Below are 16,827 nucleotides of genomic sequence, written 5' to 3' on the forward strand. Positions count from 1 at the left end.
TTTATTTTTAAGAATGAATTACCCAGGAATATAAATAAGAAATAAACCTAGAGTTTATTTCAATTGCAGAACTTATCACATTGTATTGCCATTAATTATGTAGCTGCACATATCTACAACTATACTCTGATTTCTTACTGACAGTGACTGTTTTTTTTTCATCTCTTAAACTTAGGAGCCTGGAGGGGTATCTAACACATCATAAGATACTGAAGAAGTTTTGTTGAAAGATTGAAAAACTAGGAATAGGGTAGGACTACAAAAATTTTTGAATATCACAAATCAAGCCCATTTGTTCATCTCAAACATTAAAAAAGTGTCTTCAGCATTTGCAGCTATGATGGATGATTGCTACTTTATGCATATACATTTTATGCATAGTTTGCTTACTAATACACTCCTTCTGATGATCTGCCTCATATTTTTGGATATTCTTATGTGTTAGCTCTGCCTCCTCTATTAGGTATAAACTTGAATATGGACCCTACTTCCTTTGAAAATGCTTATAATGTCTACTTGAGGAACGGTCTCATATTTTTTTCTACCTGTTCAATAACATATTTTAATAGCTGTATTACCTGTGAGAATGATAAGACTAAGAATGTGGTAACATACATTTTAAAAGGCATATCATTCAACTTTTGATCCTGGGCTTATGCTTTGAACAGTTCTGTAAACATTCTTTTTAAAGATTAAAACAAACCAATATACCAAATATAAACAAACTGTTTCCCTTTCATTTCCACTTAAATATAGTAAAGCTATATTTAGACTTATAATTAGATTTAAAATATTAACTACAAAAATAGATAGGAAATGGAAACGTTTTTAAAAATATTACAGGATACTTATCTTTTCTCAGAGGAGTTTTAAACTACAAAAGGAAATAATTGTATGGCCTATATGTGGATTGACATAATAAAATGTTATATTTTCAAAGGAATCCATGCTCTCTTCTTGTACATATATATATATATATATATTTGTGCTGCAAAACTGAAAAACAATGTAATTAAAGAATGAAGTACTGATATGTAAGACAGCCATAACTTTTTGAAATGAATACATGAAATATAGTTAATACTAGCTGCAGAGAAGAGAATGTGCCAATAATAATGGAAAACTTTAGCATCAGTATTTTCTTTGTAAATTTTAATATAGAGGGAAAATAAACAATGCCTATGGCTATCAAATTTTTCTGAAGATCTAAAAAGATGATTTTTCTACACATATGTTTGTAATGCATGCTAATTAATGGCATAAAGTCGTAAGTAGTCAGGTCTCAAAGGGGACTCCAGATCTTCGATTCAAAATATTTCATTTTACAAAGAAAATGAAGACTGAAAAATCAAGTGCCTATCTAAAGCCACACCATTAATTTGAGATCAAGCCTGGCTACAACTCAGGTGTTCTGATAAGTGTCTATTATAAAAATATGTATGTAATACATGAACATATAAAATACATCTGTATCATATCTATGTGTGTATGTATTTTTAACATGAGTATTTGCTAGTAAAAATAATTATACATTCTCTCTGAAAGTCAGTCACTGCTTTATGGTATAATCACTAGGGCATCAAAAGGATAAATAAAGTGTTGCTTAAGGAGCACAGTGTTGATCAGAAGTCAGTACAATGTTAATGATGCCCCGGTAGGGCCTCACAATTATCGTTAAGTTGTCTGGGAAATGGACTCAATGTACACAATACTTTGGGCTAAACTTTTTTTCAATAGCTTTTGGGTTTTTTTTTTTTGTTCAAAAAAAATCATGTATTTCATAATAAGAAGTTGGCTCCTCATTTGAAGTCCTAAATATTGATTTATGCGACAAATTATTACTATTCCAAAGAAATCAATGCAGCATAGAGCATCATAAAATATTTTTGATAACACATCTTTTAAGTATTAAGGGTTTAAAGTTACCGTGATACAAAAAGTGGATGAAGAAACATTTACCCTTAAGGAATACAATGAAATTCTCAGAGAAATAAATGCATAAAGTAAAATAATACTGTTTTCTCTAGTTTATTTACCTCTACTTGTTCTATAACTAATATATCAAAGTCAAATATCATTTGAGATTATACCAAAGCACTTTAGTAATTGCTTTCCACAAATAGTAGCTGTTATTAAAATGCAGCAGTAGCTTTGACAAAAACCACAGCCATGTTCCTCAGCAAAATACTACCCCAGGAATTGTTGGGTGACTGTTTTATTGCTCAATAATTTGTCTTAGGAGTCCCAAGTCACCTTTAACTTTTACCTTTACAGATAAGCTTTCTTTCATAACTGATAATGAACTGTAATAACAGGGCAATAGCCAGTTTAATTTTGTAACATGCATAAAATCCAACTTAATTTCCCAAATGAGCATTTTATAAATAGTGAGTAGGAAAAATACATAAATGAGGTGGACATTACTATTTCTGTTCTGGTATTCCCCTTCGCTAAGATGTTACTCCATAAAATAAAAATAAAATTATTATGTTCTACAAAGAGTAATGATGATCAGTCTCAAATACCCCCTGGGAAATTTAAAGGTAAAAACACACTTATCTTCATATCTTCCTCTTTATGTAGCATATTGCTTAAATTTGTAAATTTATAATTTCCTCAAAACAAAAAAACTCTTAATAACTTGTCCACTCCAAGTGTCCTTAATACTGTGTATTGTCACGTGTATTTAAAGAAGAAATGCCAACTCCCGTTTTTGAGACTTGCTTGTTTGTGGGTGCAGTGGGAAGGGAAAATAGCCAGGTTAATTAGAATCTTTGTATCAGTGGCAGGTAGCCTTTTATTTTCAATACTCTAATAACACACCTACAGGTTCATATCATCAAAATAGAAAACAAATTTGTGGAAAATAAAAAATAAGATTTTTTAAATACTTTTAATATGCAAAAGCCTGTAGCATAGACTAGTGTTTTGAAAGTCACAATGGGGTTCACTTGGAATTTGTTTTAAAGACAATGTGTATTTGAAGTGTACATGTTATGACTGTGCAAGAGATGGAAAGATAGAAATTTATGTGGCAATGTGTACTGCATTAACCGCAGAGACGGTGGAGTTAAGAAAGTCTAAAAAACAAGCCTTATTTTCTCAAGGTCATCCCTTCTTGACACTTTCATCCCCTGCTCCTTACTGCAGAATCCCAGGTGCCTGCTCAGACGGCCTATTCTGTTAAGCTTTTGGGGAGAATATATTAATATTTCAGAAATAACACACAGAAGAATAAAACAGGAACTGTGTTTACTTGAGTTCTTTAAAAGCTCTTGGATGACTCTTTGACTGATGAAATGGCAATCTATACAGATCCCCTGAGTATTGAATGCTGAAATTCAGCAGAAAGGGGACACAAAAAATTTTCTTTGACCTCTGGTGTAACAGTGATGTCTGCCCCAGATGTCAGAATTACAAGTCACATTGCTCCCAAGGGGTAAAGTTCTCTTCGGTTTATCCCACACGACTCTACTCAGCAGGAGATGCTGTCTGTTACATAATAGTTTTCAGTATTAAAGGGTACAATAACTACACCCTTTCTCATGGTAAAGCTATGTCCAAAGACACATGGACATCTACCCAATGTCTCTTTTCTCCCTTCTCTCCCTCTCTTTCTCTCTCTCTCTCTCACACAGACACACACACACACACGCGCGCGCGCGCGCCTAAAGTACCTGCCACCTAATGATGAGCTAAAAATAAAGCAAACCTGCGCAATACAGATTTGGAAACATTAGGGATGGAAATCATGTTGGGAAGGAACAGAAGGACAGGTTTTCTCTTCTTTTGTGTGGGCTTTTTTCCCGTCTTTTTTTTTTTTTTAACCTATGACAATTCGTTTTTAGCCCTTCGTCTTCTCTTTGCTATTGAATATAGTCTTGAGCAGCGTTGATTTCATTTCAGCTTCACTCCCCTGCTCCTGCCACTTGCCCACACCCACAGCTGCCACTCCTTGGAGTGGGGAAACTTCCCTTCTATTCTGCTGGGCTCATTACCGCAGACGCTGTTGCCTCTCCTGAACATTGGGTCAGCCTCCCCACCTCCACTCTTCTTACTTCAAAAAGGTGCAAAGGAAGAGCAGTGTTTTTTCTTTTTTCTTTCTTTCTTTTTATCACCACACCACCCCCCACCGTCCCCCACCCCAAACAAAGATAAAACCTGAGAGTCGAAGCTTGTTCTCAGGAATACTAAGAACTTAGGGGCACAGCCATCCTCACACCAGTCCAAGACTTCTCAGAGTTCACTACACAGGGTTGGGGGCTGGACCGGCAAAACTCGATTTGCCCATCAAGTTAACTTGGTCGGCCTGGGACCCGAGGCCAGGGTGAAGGGACGACATCCCGGGGCCCTGTGGCTTCTCCCTAGAGCGCCCAAACAGCGGCGTAGGTCTGGGACGCCCCCGGCCCCCGGCTTTGGAAGAGGCTGGCGCGGAGCAGGCGCCTTGGAGCAGGGTCTCGGGGGTCCCCGGAACAGTCACGTGTTCTCGAGACGCCGTTAAACCCCCGCCCCCTCTTCCCCACCGCCGCCTCCAGGTCCTGCTCCTGCTGCTGCCGCCACCGCCGGGGTGCAGGAGCGATCGCGCTGGGCCGCGCTCCCGGGAGCCCAGGGCCTGCAGCGGCCGGGGCGCCCCGAGGTACGGGCTCCCGCCCCTCCCTGCCAACCCCTTTCGCGCCGGGTAGGCCTGCACCGAGGGGCCGTGGCGGGTCCCCGCGCGGGCTGCGAGTCTGCGCAGGTCCCGCACCCCTGTCTCTGGTGCCAGGGCGTTGTCGGGGGTCCCAAGAGAGCGGGGTGGGGAAGGTGAAGGGAGCGCGGCTGGAAAAATGGGGATTAGGGTGGCGGAACAGGCACTTGTCAGGAGTGAAGAGACAGCGGAGAGGGTACTGGGCTGAATTCTTTCGTGCCGAGCAGGTCCCTCCGGTTCCCAACTCACCCGGGTGGAGCAGGCGCGGGCCGAACCCGGGAGGAGAGTGTCGGGGATCCGCGAAGGGGCCTCCTGGGGATGGGGCGGGGGATGGACAAAGCGCTGCCCCCGGCTGGACGCGCTCTGGCTGCAGCCCGGCTGGCGTCCGGAGCTGGGAACAGCAGCCCGCGGGGTGCCCGGGTCAGGGCTCAACCCTAGCGGGTCTCTGGCGAGGCCAGGGGCACAGCCCGCGGGGCGCCACTCAGGCCGTCCAGCTGCCGCGCGGTCCAGCGCTGACCCGAGCCCGGGAGGCAGCTGCGCTCTAAGGTTTGCGCTCCTGTTTGCGAGGTGTCTTCATATAACAAATGCGAGCAATAACAAACATCCATAGAACTCGAATTCCAGAAACGGGAATTCTTTTTTCCAAGTTCACAGACCTTTAGTTAATCTTTTAAAGGAACTGAGGCGTTGTGTTGGACCAAAGCCAAAACGATTTTACCTTAGACCATGGAAAATAGCCTAAGGCTCTTTCAGCAGAATTTTGCAGTCCGAATGCAATTTTAGATTTCAGATTTCTCAAGGGAAGAGAAACTCTGCTGTTAGAATTTGGAAGGGAGGGTGGTGCATGCCTGTGTGTTTGTCAGCTGAGCAGAGCTGTATTTATCTTTCCAATTCAAATTGTGCCAGATTCTGGCTTTAAGAACAAACCATGGGAATATTTGAGAACATGGAATCATGCTGCTGTTCCACGATCACAGCAAAACAGACAATAGTTGATATTGTATCATTGCAGGAGGAAAAAGAATTACATATATTTTATTCTTTTGTGTGATTGTCATCCTTTGTGAAAAGAATGATGTGTATTTTCATAAAGCAAAAAATTATTCAAACAAAGAAACCTTATTTAAATGTACAAGTCAGACTTTTAATATCCTTTGAATTCCCTGCAGTTCCTCCTATTATTCTTAAGAACTATCTACTTTCTTAAAATACTTAAAATCTATTCAGAAGGTTTCATTTGTCTAGGTGTCAGATATAGAAGAGTTTATAAGAAAATTCCAGTAAACCTTTAAAAAGATGTTATTTTTTATAAGTTGCCATAGTTTAATAAAGAACTTTTATTTTTCACACTTTTTACTCAGAGATTAAAGTTCTGTGTTTCAGCCTGGAAATTCTGATGGTGGGAGATACAACTAATACAAAAGAGAATGAGTAAATATAGTAATTAGGTATGACAAAAGTCTCATGCTGTCAATATCAGATTTCTTGTCAAATAATATTCCATGTTAAAATATTTTTTCTCTGGCTATATTTCATAATTTCTATAGCAATCTCAGAAGATTCACATATATCATTACTTTTATAATAGATAAAATATGTTGCATAAAAATGTACAGCACTCGTAATAACACTTGTTGAAATTTGGATTTCCATTGTAGGTCTGCTCATTGTGTTTTTCAGGAAAAAGGAAGGGAAAGGGTAAGTTTAATGGAAAAAATCCTGCTTTTTTGTTTGTTTTTTCATTTTAAGTGCGTTCCTGTACCTTAGATTTTCAACTTAAATCTTATTGTACAAAATTTTCCTAATGTTTAAACTATCCCCTGGCTACCAGGAGGCACTTTAAAAAAAACTACACGTCCACCACCACCTCTCCCCCACCCCCCCTCCCCGCCTCCAGCATTTGCAATATTCATTATTTAGTTGTAAGAAGAAATTCTTCCTTCATTGGAGCAAAGATTCACAGAATGTTCATTTTGTGCAGACTATATATTAGATATTACATGTGTGTATGTTTATGTGGTAGATGGTGTGGGGTGGGGCTAGAGGGAGAGCAGGAGAAAGTTGACTACAGTCACACCAAAATAAAATGAATAAATGAATGTTGAATGAATGAATGCTAAGAGAGAATTTTTTAAATTTGCTTATCAATCTATCAGTAGCTACATAAAGTATTCATTATATTCAGCAGTAATGCATGTGTCCATGCTATAGAGAAATAATATATTACTATCAGTCAGGAGAATGCCATTCATTTATTAATTCATTCATCATCCAATTTGGGGCCTTTTATATCTCAGCAATCTACAGTTACTCAGGGTGTGAGCTTGAATTAATCTATATAGAATATTCTTGGCATAGCACCTTGCATTAGTTGTCTTTATGCTTAGAGCAGAGCAGAGCACCTAGCAGAATATATGTTCAATAAATACTTTTTGAATGAATAAAAGAAGGAACAACTAATCATTCTTAGCTGTTCATTAATAGAAGGAGCCTACCCTTTAAAATTATATATAAATTATCTACTTTCTTAAAATACTCAAATGTTTTAAGGAATGAAAGAAGCATCCTCAGTTTTTTCTCCAGTGTCCAATGAACACTCAAGATGGCATTTATTTCATCTTCTTACTAAGGAGATGTGGTTTTACAATTTAATGCATTCAATATTTTATGTGCATATATTTAAAGTAAAAGTTTTAATAACAGACTGCACAGTCGTGGAAATGGATATACTTCTTTTTTTGTTTACATTTTTTAAATGTTGTAAATATATCTTACAGTTTTAGTTTCATGTTACTTGTGTGATAGCCTTTATCAATGAACATATCCAAATTTAAAGTGCTAAACTATATTGTCTGTGTAGGTATCTCCTCCTCATTGCATTTTGGGGCCATTTAAAACATCTATAATTTCAATGGTTCTCTATAAATGTATATATAAAGATACATATACACACATATATATGTACACACAAAAATATAGTCATACTCTATCCTGAATTTTCCCACATTGCCAGAATGATTCATTTCTGTTATTTTAAAGCAAGGGAAATTAAACTGCTTTTCTAAAACGATTGGTAAGAAATATTTACTTAGCATCCACTATGTGTAATATGCTTTATTAAACATCATTTCTAGAATGAAAATAATTAAGACTTTTATCTCCATTCGAATATAATAGAGAGGTCTAACCACATGGAATGGAGAAAAATCTGAATTTTAGACTCAAAACTACATTGTTTCTATTACCACAAATTGTGCTGCATCTTCTCTTTCTTCAAAAAATTTTGAACAGCAATTTTACACTAAGTAAGTATCATCCACAGTTACATGTTCCAAAAAGGCACAAAGCCGTTGTAGAAGGGGCCATCTAATTTCTCTCTTGCTCTTGCTTAGGTGTTACAAGGAAAGGCTATCAGTAACAACTGACCTGCCACAAAGTTAGAAGAAAGGATTGATTCAAGAAAGTAAGTCAAGAGAAGAACAACTAAGCAGGATTTCAGTTACAAGCAGCCTGTACACATTATAAATATAAATAGGATCATGAATAAGCTGAATTGAGCCAGGGGATCATCAGAACTCTGGAAATTAGGCAAAAGCACCAGTCAAAGCTGTTTTGATTAGAAGCTTACTGACCTATCCGGAGTAGGTGCTGAGAGGCCATTGACTGGGAATATGATGAATAATATGATTCAGTAGGTCATGCGAGTCACTTTTGTACCAGGTGTTCTTTGTCATTGAGGCAATATCAATGTAAATTGTTGGCTAGGGTCTAAGAATGAATGAATACAATCCTAAGTCTTTGAATTAACTTATCCTTTAAAAGGATGTAGTTAGCTTCCAGAAAATAATTTGGTCAACATAGAATCACTTGTAGAAGTTGTGAAAAACTTGTAACTTTTCTCATAGCACAATGATGACTCTGTCATCCTGTTTGAAACTTGCTACACATAGAACTGAAGTTAAACTTATTTGTAATGAATGTATGTACACAATAGTATTTGCCATTTGGAAATTTATTGAACTAAGACCTGCAGGTCCCTCATAAATTAAAGATAACAGTGTTTACTATTAATTTAAATAAACATGTATTTTTATAGTTTTAGTATAATTATTCAATTATAGATCTAGAAATAAGTAGATAAACATATATTGATAGGTAACAAAAGTGGTTTTTTAACTATATATATCACAATCTCTACGACAATGTATTTATTGGAATTAATTTCTTTGTTGGTTTGTGTTTTCTGTAGGAAATTCTTGTTAAAAAAACATTAAAGTGGCTGGGCACAGTGGTTCACGCCTCTCATGCCTATAATCCCAACACTTTGGGAGGCCAAGGTGGGAGGATTACTTGAGGCCAGGAGTTTGAGACCAGCCTGGGCAACATAGCCAGACCCCATCTCCACAAAAAATAGAAAGATTGGCCAGATGTAGTGGCAAGTGCCTGTAGTCCCACGTGCCTGTAGTCCCAGCTGCTTGGGAGGCTGAGATGAGAGGATTGCTTGAGTCCAGGCGTTCAAGGTTACAATGAGCTGTGGTCACACTACTGCACCCCAGCCTGGGCAACAGAATGAGACCCCTTTCCTAAGAAAAAAAAAAAAAAAGTCCTTTTTTTTTTAAACGAGAGGAGGGAGTCTTTTTGCCTCTTATTGGTATGTTATAGGCAATTTAGTGCTTCATCAGGCAGTAGCATCAAAAGTCTAATATGTAGAGGTAAATACGTAATGCCATTGAGGTATGACATTAATTTAATTTGAAATGAAGAAAACTTATTACCGGGAGTTATATTAATATCACTGCTACATTTACGTTTAAGGTATAATGCTTTCCTTGAACAATGAATTCATTGACTCTTTCATAAGCCAAAATCTATACACAGTTTTTAAATTAATAAACAGGTGAAGTTTGATTGTTTGTTTTTTTAAAACGCCAACAGCACTGCTAGTCTGTCAGTGGTTGTCCTAATCAGAGATAATCTGGCACATCTCAAACCATTGAGGATTGGTCACAGAAAGATGTCATCATCCAGCATTGTGTCCACACAGTCAACAGTACAGTTTGATAAATATATTTAATGAGTGCCTACTATATGCATCTGGGTCATGAGATAGTGATCCTATTCTCAAGGAGCATAAATTTGAACATTGTACGAACTAGGTGATATTTGTTACTAGAGTTTTGTTTGAACGTTTTATTCTCTCATAAACATTTATTTAATACCTGCAGTGATGAAGTTACTCTGCCATGTATTGGGATGGATTCCAAAGTGAGTAAGAGATAGTTTCTGCTTTTCCATTGCTTGTAAATAAACAAGGTAGATGGGTAGGCATTATAATGCAATGAAAGCAGATTATGATATGTAGCATCAGACAACTGTAAACAGAATGTAACAGGAGTTCTGAAGAGGAGATCATGTCCAGCCGCGTTGACCAGGACAAGTGACTTTTAAGTTTGGCCTAGATTGAGATAGAAATAAATGGAATTTTTATGATAAGATTATGTGACTATACTACATACCAAGTATATTGACTTGGAGAATAATATTAATGAGTGATTGCAAAGTATGTATCTTGAAGTTCTTGTCTACATTTGCCTTTTTCTTTCCTTACGTTATTTACTACAGAAATTTTAAAAATGCAATCTACTACCTTAACATAAATTAATACATCTTAGAAGTAATGATAAAATTAAATTTACTATAATCATTATTGGCTGATACTTGCATTGCCCTTGGAACGAGTTAAAGGTATCATAAACTTTCTGGGCTGGGCACGGTGGCTCACGCCTGTAATCCCAGCACTTTGGGAGGCCGAGGCGGGCGGATCACGAGGTCAGGAGATCGAGACCACGGTGAAACCCGGTCTCTACTAAAAATACAAAAAATTAGCAGGGCGCAGTGGCCGGCGCCTGTAGGCCCAGCTACTCGGGAGGCTGAGGCAGGAGAATGGCGTGAACCCGGGAGGCGGAGCTTGCAGTGAGCCGAGATGGCGCCACTGCACTCCAGCCTGGGCGACAGAGCGAGACTCCGTCTCAAAAAAAAAAAAAAAAAAAAAGATATCATAAACTTCCTTAGGAGATTAATAAGGTCACGGGAGCTGATTGTAATATTTAGTTTCCTTCTGAATAGATTAATTTAAAGTAGTCATGTAATGTTTTTTTTGGTTGCTGACAAATGTCTTTTTATTCCAAGCAGGACTATAATATGGATTTAGAGCTCGACGAGTATTATAACAAGACACTTGCCACAGAGAATAATACTGCTGCCACTCGGAATTCTGATTTCCCAGTCTGGGATGACTATAAAAGCAGTGTAGATGACTTACAGTATTTTCTGATTGGGCTCTATACATTTGTAAGTCTTCTTGGCTTTATGGGGAATCTACTTATTTTAATGGCTCTCATGAAAAAGCGTAATCAGAAGACTACGGTAAACTTCCTCATAGGCAATCTGGCCTTTTCTGATATCTTGGTTGTGCTGTTTTGCTCACCTTTCACACTGACGTCTGTCTTGCTGGATCAGTGGATGTTTGGCAAAGTCATGTGCCATATTATGCCTTTTCTTCAATGTGTGTCAGTTTTGGTTTCAACTTTAATTTTAATATCAATTGCCATTGTCAGGTATCATATGATAAAACATCCCATATCTAATAATTTAACAGCAAACCATGGCTACTTTCTGATAGCTACTGTCTGGACACTAGGTTTTGCCATCTGTTCTCCCCTTCCAGTGTTTCACAGTCTTGTGGAACTTCAAGAAACATTTGGTTCAGCATTGCTGAGCAGCAGGTATTTATGTGTTGAGTCATGGCCATCTGATTCATACAGAATTGCCTTTACTATCTCTTTATTGCTAGTTCAGTATATTCTGCCCTTAGTTTGTCTTACTGTAAGTCATACAAGTGTCTGCAGAAGTATAAGCTGTGGATTGTCCAACAAAGAAAACAGACTTGAAGAAAATGAGATGATCAACTTAACTCTTCATCCATCCAAAAAGAGTGGGCCTCAGGTGAAACTCTCTGGCAGCCATAAATGGAGTTATTCATTCATCAAAAAACACAGAAGAAGATATAGCAAGAAGACAGCATGTGTGTTACCTGCTCCAGAAAGACCTTCTCAAGAGAACCACTCCAGAATACTTCCAGAAAACTTTGGCTCTGTAAGAAGTCAGCTCTCTTCATCCAGCAAGTTCATACCAGGGGTCCCCACTTGCTTTGAGATAAAACCTGAAGAAAATTCAGATGTTCATGAATTGAGAGTAAAACGTTCTGTTACAAGAATAAAAAAGAGATCTCGAAGTGTTTTCTACAGACTGACCATACTGATATTAGTATTTGCTGTTAGTTGGATGCCACTACACCTTTTCCATGTGGTAACTGATTTTAATGACAATCTTATTTCAAATAGGCATTTCAAGTTGGTGTATTGCATTTGTCATTTGTTGGGCATGATGTCCTGTTGTCTTAATCCAATTCTATATGGATTTCTTAATAATGGGATTAAAGCTGATTTAGTGTCCCTTATACACTGTCTTCATATGTAATAATTCTCACTGTTTACCAAGGAAAGAACAAATGCTGGGGTCATATAAAATATATTTATGATAACTATTTACATATAATAAATAGAAATTTTGTTAACATGGAATTTAATTTATGTGAAAGAGTTCTGGATTCAAATGTCAGTTCATAATATATGGAAGATAATTTTATGTGTTACAGTAGGATTAATTTATTTAGTTGTGCAGTCAGTGTCAATCCAATCTGTAATTTCACTTTAGAAAGTTGTATTACCTTCCACTTCCATGTTGTCTTATAAACAAATGAATTGTATTTTTTGTTGAAAGTAAAAGTTATATCTAACCAACTCAGTACTTTTGTCCAAAAATATAATAAGAAAAAATTTTTCTCAAGGAACTTTTAATTTCAAACTTGAAGAATATCTACCAGCTATCTATATTCATTTCTACTCCATAGGCTTCTTAATGTTTAGTTTGTGAAGTACAGAAAAAATTTAATATGCCTGGAAAATCACAACTAAATGACAGATGTATGCCCAAATTATGATTATAATCTTCAACATTAAGTACAGTTTTGGAAGTCCTGTAGGAAAATGCTATTGCCTATTGAGAATTGGTCAAATTGTCAATTTAACTCCACTGTCCTAGTAATACACAAGTAATTTACCAAATAAAGAATTTTAAATCCTTTCCAGACTCATTATACAACATTAAACACTACCAATAAAAGTTGTTTTCATATACATCTTTTCTATTCTAAAATGTGAAGTCTAAATGGTATCTGTATTTCCAATTATTAAATAATTTTAAAGAATATTTTAAATGTGCACAGATAATTTTTTTTTGGCCAACATATAGAATGATTAATATACTTTATACTGTTTCAATACTGTAGTCTCATATGCTGTCTTGTTAAATTGAGGTCAGTCTTTTCAATTGTTGAAACTTTGTTTTAGCCTAGTCTTTTAAAGAACCAAGTATCTGAAAAAAAATAGCATATTTGCATATACGATTCAGATGTGCATAATAACATTGACATCTTCAGTTCCTATAACTGATTTAAGCCTTTTCCATATTGATTCCTGTTCATAATACGGGAAAACAATGAAACAAAACAAACACAAAAGCTCTAAGTTTACAAGTAATAAGCCATGCTGGTAAGTATTTAATTAATTAAAAATCCAAAATCTCTATGGGGCATTCTTTATGCCCTTCTTTTTCCCTGGATGATATCCACATACGGGAAATTGGTGTGATTTCTTGCCACAGGGAAAATAGTGCTGGTCTACAAAATATCCTCTACTGGTTCCTGCTGAACTTCAGTTGAGGCACGATAATCTTGCCTTGTTTCTGTGTTACATCAGGCTCTGCTGTACCATGTATGCTCTGTTCTCAACAACGTTAAGGCCTCAGAGTCCAGCTCCAGAATCCCCAACCCCTGCTGACATGGTAGGATTGATATTCTCATTGACTTAAACTGTCGTTGCTTGAGTGTCAGCCACATCCTCTGTTTTGTTCAAAGGTTAGGCTGTCTACTCTGTGGAGTCTTGCTATGCAGTCAATGACATTGCCCCTTGCCAAACCTGGAAACTATTGGAGAACTTTACATTCATCACTGGAACTCCACAGGAACTTATGAAACACTATTCCTCACATAGATAACAAAGAACTGAGGCAACTTGGGCTTACTCAGGCTTTCTCTCTGCTCATATGTGATAAGCTGCCCTATCAACTCTGTTGTGTCCACTCCATGTTGGTACCATAGCACTCTGCCTCTCAGTCCTTTTTCAGACTTTCAAATATAAATCTGGTCACAAGCCCCCTCTGCTTTTAGCTTCCCTCGAATCTTTCTGGTGCTATATGAGTGCCTGTCCCAAGTTTTTATATTATAACAGATGGAAAAGGCGAAAAAACTTGGTTCACTTTTGCTTTTCTGTTTTCCTCTTTCCTTTTTATTCTAAGGGATTCTACTTTTTTCTGCCTAGTAAGAATGTCCCTCACGAATATCATCCCTTTTCTCTGCACTATGACATAGTAGAACTATGTTAATCAAGGCTTGCTTTTGGAAGGGAAGATTTTTGTGATTAAAACTTTTTTTTTCTTCTCTCAATCTCACCATGGACAAAAGAAGAAGGGAAAGGGGAGTAATCTGAGGACTGACCTCTCATTTAAAAGCAATTGGCATTTGCACTTTCACTAGCACAATTAATTTCAAGGTTTGATGTTAGTGGCTGAAGGGAGAAAAATCTCACCGATAAGGGCTCATATAAATGCATAGGGAGGTGTTTTATCCTGTTAGAAAAACTTGCATTAGCAAATATACAATAACTGCCAAACTTCACAGGTTTTATGGCTGTTGATAGATGAGTTTAGTTCAGCTGGATAAACTAATTTGAGGCTCTTAAACTATTGAACTCGAAGCAAGAAATTTATCTTTCCTAAACAGAAATAACCGAATGTTCTTAATAATTGAAAGTTGAGAACTTTGGATGGGCTGGTGGACAGAAGTCATTGAGATTGGGATTAATGGTTTTAGAAGATTATTATGAATAATGATTTATTTTATAGACACTTGCTTAGTGAGTTAAACAATTTATGTTCATTCAACTCTACATTGCTCAAAGGCTGATTATCTTTTTCCTATTCTCTCCTGGTGTCTGACTTGATTACTTGTTCAATAGCATCTTCACAAAAGCATGGCTAGGGGAAATGAGATGAAATTGTAAACAGTCAACCTCATTACTTTTTTGCAATTATTTAGAAATATTTAATTCAGGAAGAGATGTTACACTGGGTGTTACTGGTTATTTAAATTATTCCTGACCAGACATGGTGGCTTACACCTATAATCCCAGCATTTTAGGAGGCCAAGTTGGGAGAATTGCTTGAGCCCAGGAGTTCAAGACTAGCCTGGGCAACATAGGGAGACCTTGTCTCTACAAACATTTTAAAAGTTAGTTGGGTGTGGTGGTGCATGCCTGTAGTCCTAGCTGCTCAGGAGGCTTAGTTGGAAAGATTGCTTGAGCCCAGGAGTTGGAGGCTGCAGTGAGCCATAATCATGCCACCGTACTCCAACCTGGGGAACAAAACAAGACCCTGTCCCAAAAAAAAAAAAAAAATTATTCCTTCCAGCTATGTTGCCCATTACTGTGAATAATAAAACACTAGATTTTTTTTTTAAAAAAGCTGGCAAAAGCACAAAGAGCAATTCAATTAAATGATGAAGAAATATATATGAGGATTATTTTAACCAACAGGTGTCTATTGAATATCTAGTGTGTACTAGGGACTCTTTTAGGTAACAGACCAAAAAGATCCCTACTCATTTGATGCTGGCTTTCTGGAAGGTGGGGAGTCAGTGGCAGGAGGTGAACAAGCAATAGAAATAAGAACAATAAAATGAGGTATATAGTAGTGGTACACTATATAGATACATGTATTGTTTCCAAAGGCTGCCAAAACAAAGCACCACAAGCTGGGTGGCTTAAAACAACAGACGTTTATTGTCTCACAGTTCTAGAGGCTAGAAGCCTGAAATCAGTGTGTCTGCAGGACCATGCTCCATCCGAAACCTGAAGGAGAGCCCTTCCTTGCCCCTTTCTGGCTTCTGGGGCTAGCTGGCAATCTTTGGTATTCCTTGCAGCTGCATAACTCCAACCTCTGCCTTGTCATATGATGTTCTCCCTGTGTCTCTGTGCTCCAGTCTCTCTCTTCTTATAAAAACACCAGTCATACTGGATCACCCCCCAAACCCATCCACACTCTAGTAGAACATCATCTTAGTTGAACTAACTACATCTGCCATGTCTTTATTTTCAAATAAGGTCACATTCTGAGGTATTGGAGACTAATATTTCAGTATTTTTTTAGGCAGGAGGACAATTCAACCCAATAACAGTATATTAGTAGTAATGATTAGAATCTTAATACAATACAGAGCAGGGTCAGAAGTCATGCGCATGTGGCATGAGGGAAAAAAAGAGATGGATGCAACTTCAAATGGGATGGTTCCATACTTTCATTGAGAAGATGACTTTTGTGCAAAGACTAGGAAGAGGTGAGGAAGTGAGCTGTGTGACTACTGGGGAAAGGAGGACTGCAGGCAGAAGGTACAGCCAGTGCAAAGGCTTTGAAGCCAGGAGCACACTGAGTGTCAAAGGAACAGAAAGAATTCACTGTAGCAGAAGTGCAACAGACAGAAATGAAACAAGGAGCCGGTTTAGGGACAGATGTCACAGGTCCTTGTAGGTATTTGTAAGGATGTTGAATTTCACTTTTGGTGAAATGAGGAGTTATTGTGGATATTGATCAGCGAGAAGACATAATCTAACTTATACTAAAAAGATAGCTCTAGTTATGAAAACAGACTGTGTTCCTCTAACTTCATTTGTGATATTCACCACCATGGATGCTTAATGCCCATATATATGTTAGTTCACTGGGGGTTGCAAAAATGGTGAAGTTTTAATTCTATTATTTCTTTCACATTTATTAGATTAAATACATTAATGAAAAGATACTTTCTTGTATCTATTATTTGGTTATGCAATGGTACAGTTCATTTAGGAAAGACAATGAAAGTTTGATACTATCTCTTTATTTACTAATTGTTAGAAAGTGATCAACTC

At 37.4% G+C, this 16,827-nt stretch overlaps 2 protein-coding genes across 6 annotated transcripts in view; one reads left to right on the plus strand and one right to left on the minus strand.

The window, feature by feature from the left end:
• The window catches only part of NPY1R (neuropeptide Y receptor Y1), a 20,871-nt gene extending 15,405 nt beyond the window's left edge, over positions 1 to 5,466 (minus strand). The window contains exon 1 of the mRNA XM_019025947.4: positions 4,934 to 5,466. The gene's annotated coding sequence lies outside the window, so the exon portion shown is untranslated. The remainder of the gene's footprint in view (positions 1 to 4,933) is intronic.
• Positions 4,535 to 12,888, plus strand: NPY5R (neuropeptide Y receptor Y5). 5 transcript variants are annotated; one of them, XM_055384226.2, is made up of 5 exons: positions 4,535 to 4,636; positions 6,343 to 6,382; positions 8,077 to 8,147; positions 9,910 to 9,949; positions 10,877 to 12,888. In XM_055384226.2, exons 4-5 carry the CDS (start codon positions 9,938 to 9,940, stop codon positions 12,221 to 12,223), a joined length of 1,359 nt encoding a protein of 452 aa, XP_055240201.1. In that variant the 5' UTR covers positions 4,535 to 4,636; positions 6,343 to 6,382; positions 8,077 to 8,147; positions 9,910 to 9,937; the 3' UTR covers positions 12,224 to 12,888. The 5 variants fall into 5 exon arrangements, 4 of the variants coding, with proteins under 4 accessions (XP_055240201.1, XP_004040628.1, XP_063561696.1 ...); XR_008678861.2 differs by lacking the exon at positions 9,910 to 9,949 and having other exon boundaries at positions 10,874 to 12,888; XM_004040580.5 differs by lacking the exon at positions 9,910 to 9,949.
• The last annotated feature ends 3,939 nt before the right edge of the window (positions 12,889 to 16,827 follow it).

Source organism: Gorilla gorilla, chromosome 3 (assembly GCF_029281585.2).
Source record: "Gorilla gorilla gorilla isolate KB3781 chromosome 3, NHGRI_mGorGor1-v2.1_pri, whole genome shotgun sequence".
In the NCBI taxonomy this organism is placed as follows: Eukaryota; Metazoa; Chordata; class Mammalia; order Primates; family Hominidae; genus Gorilla; species Gorilla gorilla.